General features: G+C 33.3%; 1 protein-coding gene across 1 annotated transcript; it reads right to left on the reverse strand.

The window, feature by feature from the left end:
* Positions 1-2622: 2622 nt before the first annotated feature.
* LOC108212227 (zinc finger CCCH domain-containing protein 58-like) lies at positions 2623-5452 on the reverse strand. Its single transcript, XM_017383953.2, has 5 exons — positions 5135-5452; positions 4267-4335; positions 3668-3916; positions 2983-3204; positions 2623-2847 (listed from the first exon to the last, which is right to left on the reverse strand). Exons 1-5 carry the CDS (start codon positions 5450-5452, stop codon positions 2623-2625), a joined length of 1083 nt encoding a protein of 360 aa, XP_017239442.2.
* Positions 5453-7872: the final 2420 nt, after the last annotated feature.

The following is a 7872-nucleotide window of genomic DNA, read 5'->3' on the forward strand; positions in this document are numbered from 1 at the left end:
AAAATAAATTTACTTTTTTGTAAAAAAATAACCCTACATCCATATTTAAGAATAACATAACATTTTCGCTATAATATCTCAACAGATTAAATCCTATTGTCTTGATTTTTGGTATATAACTACGATGAGTACTGAATTTACGATCCGTACGGTTGGATCGCCTAAAAAATAAATTTATTTTTTTGTAAAAAAAATAACCCTACATCCATATTTAAGAATAACATAACATTTTCGCTATAATATCTCAACAGATTAAATCCTATTGCCGTGATTTTTGGTATATAACTACGATGAGTACTTAATTTACGATCCGTACGGTTGGATCGCCTAAAAAATAAATTTATTTTTTTGTAAAAAAATAACCCTACGTCTATATTTAAGTATAACATAATATTTTCGTTATAATATCTCAGCGGATAAAATCCTATTGATTTGATTTTTGGCATACAACTACTATGACTACTTAATTTACGATCCGTACGGTTGGATCGCCTAAAAAACAAATTGATATTTTGAAAGTATACACCCTAGGATAACTTCTGATAAAATCCAAACCCTGAACTCCGACATTCACCGCAATGCATGATTCGTAACAGAATAGAGTCTTTATAATTTTTTTTATATTTTTCTTTTGCTATCATGATTAGTACCTTAAATTAGACCATATCAAAAAGATTTTACATTTTTCTGCTGTTTGAATAATTAATTTGAAATTAGTTAGTCAGTATTTATATTTTGTTATGGAAATAAAAAAATTTAAAAATCAAATATTAAGTTATGAATAATTTTTTATTAATTTATTAACTGACTAAAAGCTAGTTTCAATTTTTTTAATTTTTAATTTTTAAGTTTACTTAGCTGAACAATTTTTTTTTGTTTTTCTCACAAGTCAAAACCGACCGCCATAGTCGTATATCGGTCAGAAATGACAGAACGAAATGGTCGGTTTTCTGCACTTGAGAATCTGGTCGGAAATGAGTTAAATTTGGTCGGTTTTCTGTGTTAAAATTATAAGTTTGGTCGGAAATGTGTTGCATGTGGTCGGTTTTCTTTGTTAAAATTATGAGTTTGGTCGGAAATATATTGAATCTGGTCGGTTTTCTATATGTAAAATGTTTTTACTTTTTTTTAAATAGTTTACTTAGTCGAATAAAATTTATTGTTTTTCTAAGAAGTTAAAACCGATCGCACGAGTTTTAATTCGGTCGGAAACGAAGCAGGCCATTTCCGACCGCCAAAATCGGTCGGAAATAAGCTGGGCCCCACCTCGTCCCCACTCAGCCAATCACAAGGCGACAACAAGTTAAAAGCTGACCAATTATTTTAAACCAGTCAAGGTGGTCGGAAATGACCACAGGCGGTCGGAAATGTGTCGGTCAGTTTTACTGACGTGGCGTCCATGTCAGCTGAAGAACGTTGGTGAGCGGGACCCACGCCCATTATAACCGACCGATTTGGTGCGGTCGGTAATGGCGGTCGTAAATGACGCCATTTTTTACGACCGATCGCGATTGGTCGGTAAGTCGGTCGGAAATGACAGTTTTTTTCCGACCACTTTGGTCGGTCGGAAATTTTGGTCGGAAATGCCTGCTTTTCTAGTAGTGTAACCTAAACCTCGTTTAATTTCTTTAGGATTTTGGCATAACTTGATGAACTAAATTACTTTAAAGTTACTAATAAGAATATTATTTCATGTGTTCTCGAATTGATATATTGGTGCGAGGATAAAAAAAATAGTTTTATCATGAAAGTTCAACCTTTGATGCACACCAGTTGCTTCTTAACTCCTTATTATATGAATTTTCCAACAATTCACGATTCTTATGTATGAATTAACGAAAATTTGTGTCTTGTGAAATCTACTTGCTTAGATGCTATGTCTCTCATGCATGTTTCAAACATATCGATCGAAATTAAAAATAGCTACTGATATCGGTTGAATTTACGAAAGAGGTTGAATTCAACAAAAACAACAAAACTCGGTTGAATAAAAAAATCCTAAATTTGGCCTTCTTCTGTTGACTTTAATTTTCATTAATTTTCATGGGCGAGAACTTCAAATTTTCACCAAAATTCAAAGTCAAAATAAAAAATTTAGGTCACGGATAAAAACGACCGCAAGCCGCCGAATTAGGTTGGTCAAACATAGCCGTCGAATTTTGCCGGTCGAATTTAACTAAACTCGACCGCTATCTCAATTCCAAAACACATAAATCATGTTTAATAGCTAGGATCAACATATAAGTGACTAACAATTAATTATTCAAGTCCGCAAATTATAACAACTTTTAGTTTTTTTTATGTAGCTAACCGGAGGTGTAATAGTGTTTTTTATGTAGCTAACAACGTGTAAATTCTGAACTCATACACAAGATTGTTGAAACAATATTACTAGAACACAACTGGAAAATGGGTTCAAAGGGAGACTTACCATGTCTGCATGATTCTTAAATAGAGAAATAAGTTACAGTACTTAGTTATACTATTTATAAATACTAATAACACTTTAATATGGCGCAGCCAAGGAGAATTAAACAGCAATTACAAGTTCTAGACCAGACATGTGTTCATGATGATCTATAATCTTAATGCAGAAATAAGGCTGCTGCATGCATAAGATCCTCAATTTTTATCTTGAGTGGGCGGGTGGGAAAGCTGAGGTGGGTGAGCTTCTTGGGATCCAGCAGGAGGAGCCTGAGCTTCAGGGGATCCCGCAGAGAGAACTTCAGCTTCATCAGATCCAGCACAAGGAACCTGCTTGGGTAGGTTCGCTGGATGGTTAAATCTGCATGCTGGTCCCTCCTTGCAGACCCCATAGCCACCATAGAATGCACAGACCTCAGTATCCTAAATCATCAAGAATTAAAAAAGGTAATACAAATTTTATTAGTCTACAGACCTCCCAGATAACCGTGATCCTATAGCAACCTGGTACGAAATAATAATTAATGTCTCATCAAAGTATTAGGAAATTTCACTTACAGATCTTAGAGGCAAGCCTCTGTCGTTTAAAATGCAGGAGGAAACTTTGGGGTTACGAAATCCAAAGCCAAAATTCAAACTTCCTTCAGGCTGCTCTTCTGGTTTTGGAGATCCTATAGTAAGCAATCTTGCCTGGTTCGGCTCAAAGGGCTTGGCAACAGCTGCAGCAGTTTTCATGGAAAATGTCGTAGGACTTGATGGGCTCCATTCTTTGTTTGGTCCCTTCAGTAAAGGAGAAATAGCACAGGAACTTACATTAAGATATAATCTGAATGAAGCGTGGTCTGTAACCGGCCAGACATGGAAGATATTTGACTCCACAAACAAACAAAATCAAACCACATCTGGCTCTTACCTTACCGCTCGAAAGGAAAGGGCATTTGTAGAGAATGTGTTTACTCTTGCTTAAGACTTTATCATAGTTCAAAGATGTTGATACATACACTAACACCAAAACTAATAAGAAAAAAGACCTCCCTTTAGCATTGCAAAAGGCTGAGGGGGAGAATGATTTTGATTGATTAAATCTCAATAGGACTAGACACATTAAATTCACCATTTAACATCTAGGAGCCTCACGTTAAGCCATTTAACCAATTATTGTGAGATGCTGCATATTTAATCTAATATACTACTAATTTAAAATCCGTTGTAAAAACCCCAGTTTGTTTGTATTTATAAATACCTGATTACCACTCCATTCAGAGGATGGAATAATTTGTTCCTGTTGATACATGTAGGGGTTGCACAGACCAATTTCGTTTACTGGTGCAGTAAATGACCAGCTGCATTGCATAGTATCTTCCAACCCTGTATATCCAGAATGAAGGAATCCTCCTTCCAATGATGAAGGTTCCGAATGATCAAACCAACAGTTTAAACCATACTGGCATGAACCATTTTGCCTGTAGTGAGGGCAATATTCTTTCGCTCCCTGATAAATTGTAAACAATATCATTTCTAGCCTAAAGTACTACAAGTTAAATATCCCAATCATTTTGTTTGAGAACTATAGTGCTATGATTTTATTGTACGAGGATTACGATTTTCTTTAAGAAACATACATTAGCAAATTTTTTCCTGAAACTGACATGATTAACGGCGTTATGTTTAATACATTTATTTAAAGTTTCTTTGGATAACTTTAGAATAGTCTGTCCGATTATAATATATCATTTTTGGAAATATATATTTGAGTTGTCAAAAGAAATGGATAAATATAATTAACATGCCCGGTAAGGTGAAGTAAAAAAATATAAAGTTGAAGAAATGACTGAATAGTACTTGTCGAACTGGCAGGCCACTGAAGTTAAAGTCAGAAACGGGAGCCACCACAGTTTCATTTAAACATCCCTACATGTAAAAATATTTATTTGGTTAAACATCACCATATATAAAAATATCATATATTTTTTTGTTATTCTTGAATGTTACCTCATACAGACATATTATAATTCATTATTATTGTTTAGAGAGAAAAAAAAAATAATTTCCTAAAATTAAAGAACTTGGGGGGAATAAACTAAAAAGAGAACTGCAATCGAACATGCGCAAAGTTACACGGGTCATGTACGTGTTAGTGGCCTCTGATTCCTGTATAAACAAGCATGGTCTCATTCACTACTATCCATTTATACAATCATTGGAGATTTAATTCGGCAACAAGTCTTTGTGGCCGTAATTAAGTAGCAATAGGTGTTGTCAGGACAAGGTTTATCACCAACCCACAAGAAAGGATAACACGTTTTTTCCTATTTTTTTTACGAGGCATTACCCCACATTATTGATTGATTTCACTGTCTGTGCCCGCCCAGAGTGGGGTAAATCCGGATCCAACTATAGAGGGTGTAACGATTCTATAGTAAACACAGACTACCTATGTGAAGCTAAGCATAGTGATCCACAATTTGTAAGGCATCATTCCTACTGAAAAATGGGAGCTAAGATTGAGGAACAAATATGTCAACTTTCTAGAAATAAAAAAAAAAATACTCTAGAATTTATAAGCACATATATATTCTAATCCAGAAGTGATCAATATTATATATATGACCATAACAAATTACGTACAGATTATCCATTCAAACAAAGTAACCCAAACAATTAAATTCAAGCATAAACTTTTAAAAGAACCAGATTAAATTATTTATACCTGAGCAAGCTGATTGTATGGATGGTTAAATCTGCAATTGGATCCATACATGCACCAACCATAATTCACAAAATAGAAGCAATTATTCACCTCGTGCCTTAGTTGGTAGTTCTGTTTCCAATGATCTCCATCTTTGTACACCATAGGACCTCCTTGGGCATCCTCAATTTCATTAACAAGATCCTTCCGAGTTGAATTCTCAAGCTCTTGGCCCAAAACATCAGCTTTCTTGTAACCTAACACTTCAACACCCTGATAATCACTAAAATTAATTGTTCCAAACCGCAAGCCCTTGTGTTGGTTGTTAATTCCCTCCATTGTCCCTTCACTCAAGAATTACAAACCCTAAGCTCTAAAAACAATCTCGTTTTGCTCCCTCTCTTGGTTTAGCACAAAGACTTGTAAAAAGTAATACTGCAATGAGGTCATTTTAAAGAAAGAAAAGAAGAGTGTAGAATATTGTAGCATTAAATTTCTAGATTTGAAGTTGGATTTTGCGGTGAGTGCTGCAATATTGTCTTATCTAGAGATATATTTATTGCAATCCTAATCTACTAATGTATCTGAGGAAGAAATTAGTTAGAGCAAGTCCAATAGGTTACCTATCTCATTACTTATTAATAATTTAATATAATGAAGTCTAGTGAGTCTTAATGATTTAGGCAATCTATTTTTAGTGTCAACTCCAATAGCAATCCCTATATTTGTTCTCCTAATATTATTTTAATAATAAATTTGAGAGAGAAGGAAAAAAGGAGGGAAAAGACAAAGAAAGAAGGAGAGCGATGATTTTTTTATTCACGAATATTAAATAGATAATTGAAATGGGTTACTTAAGAATAGGTAATGGCTAGTAGATTTGAGGTTGTGCTAGTGCTTGGTAATCACTGGGATAGTGTTGGAGTGCCTTTTTTGAGACATTACCTAAATATGAATTTAGGAGGGTGTTTAATGCAAGTACGAAGTTTTCAAAAAGAAAAAGAAAAAAGTAACCTATTGAACTTGCTCTTATGTAGTTACTTATATGTACATGACACTTGGCTCTCTAAAAAATAATTGGCCCTCTTATCATTTTTGAATATGTACTCGGATGTATGTTTTTCTTTCGGCTAGAAAATTGCCGGTAAAATTGAAATATAAAGCCCATTTGATGAATATTAGCTCGAATAATGAGACATATTTATTTGAATAAACAAATATTGTTGAGTTTGTTTAAAAATATCCATTAAAAACAAATATAGCGAGTGTTTCAATCCACTTACAAAAGGTCTACCAGCATTTTCACTACAAGAAAAAAGCCTATTAGCGACTGAATGGCTACTAATTTCCGTAGCTAATTTTGAGACCTTTTGCAACCAGCATTGGCTACTGCTTGCGGTCGCTAATGCATTTTATTTTATTTTGCAATTTTTGTTTTGTTTTTGCAGATTTACCATATAATTTCAGTTTATGCCTTCTTTTCCCATAAATAATAACAACTTTGTCCTAACAATTTCACGATGACCTATATTTGAAATGATCGCATTGAATATCTCAACAATAGAAGAAATCCTAATTAACATCAAAATTTACATCATCCTCAAAATTTCAGCAACACAACCATTTGTACCAATTATATTCCAAGCAGTACAATACTACGACCTAAATAGTCTAAGATCCTCCAATATGAGCATCCTAATCGTCATGATCACCCTGTCAATAACGAATCATTTGAAGAAGTGAATCTACATTGCATATAAACAACAAAATATAAAAAATAGACTTCAGCAGTTAATAACGAAATTGAAGTATCTAATTGATTCAATAGTTTTTGCGCTTTTTTTTAGAGAGACTGTCTCTCTCTTTTCTCTCTCCCTCCCTCTCTCTTTCTTTTTTTTTCTTTTCGTTCCATCGTTGGTTCCGATCTCCTCCGTGACCGGAATTTCGATCTGTATAAGGATGGTAAACAAGCAGCGAGAAAGAGAATAAAGGTAATTTCGTCGATGGTGAATAAAGATGATTTCGTCGATGGTGATTCTACGGGCCTTATTATAGATTCGGTAACATCTTTCTTTCGATTTATTTGTAATCAACTTCTCTCCGTCTCTCAAAAAAGGTTCATTTTATGTTCGTGTTTTGTTGGTTTTGGTATATTGTTATGGTGTCATGTGTATATCATCGCATTTTTTATTCCTTTTCTTATTTGTTTTGTTCTTAAGGTTGTATTGGATTTTCTCGGTGATTGGAATCATTGTTTTGTATCTTATTTGAAATTTTATTCGGATTAGTTAGTGATTCATGTTGAGTTTTAAGGTCTAAATTATTCTAACATGCTTTGTTTTGTCCGAATTTGTTGTGGTCGGCCAGAATATTGTTTAAAATGTGGGTCTTTTTAATTTTATATATGTTCTTGGTGTTCTTGATTGTTGATTGTGTGGATGTATTTAGTGAGTGTTTGATCTTTTTATATTATAAGTTTCAGTTTTAAATTGTTTTTAAGTGAATGTACGAATAACGATTATCTTGTTATGGTTTGAATATCAATAATTTTATTATGGTATAGTTTTATATATCAAACTTGATTTCATGTTAGTGTATATTATTTTTTTTTAAAAAGATAGCATTAATTTCTTCAGTTATATTTCATAGATAGAAATTATTTGTATAATTGAAATTTTATTTTTACTTGTATAAATATTTTAGGTGCTAATTGATAGCATTTTGATTTGATTTGTTTTGTGTTTGGCAAGTATTTTATG

The sequence above is a fragment of the Daucus carota genome, chromosome 3 (genome assembly GCF_001625215.2).
Source record: "Daucus carota subsp. sativus chromosome 3, DH1 v3.0, whole genome shotgun sequence".
Classification (NCBI taxonomy): Eukaryota; Viridiplantae; Streptophyta; class Magnoliopsida; order Apiales; family Apiaceae; genus Daucus; species Daucus carota.

What these genes read in the sequence shown, in the direction of transcription:
- LOC108212227 (XM_017383953.2), bottom strand. Translation starts at nt 5,452, where the DNA reads ATGGAGGGAATTAACAACCAACACAAGGGCTTGCGGTTTGGAACAATT. An exon ending in CATACAATCAGCTTGCTCAG is followed by an intron (nt 4,336 to 5,134) that starts GTATAAATAATT and finishes TTTTACATGTAG; the next exon opens with GGATGTTTAAATGAAACTGT. An exon ending in GTGGCCTGCCAGTTCGACAA is followed by an intron (nt 3,917 to 4,266) that starts GTACTATTCAGT and finishes ACAATTTATCAG; the next exon opens with GGAGCGAAAGAATATTGCCC.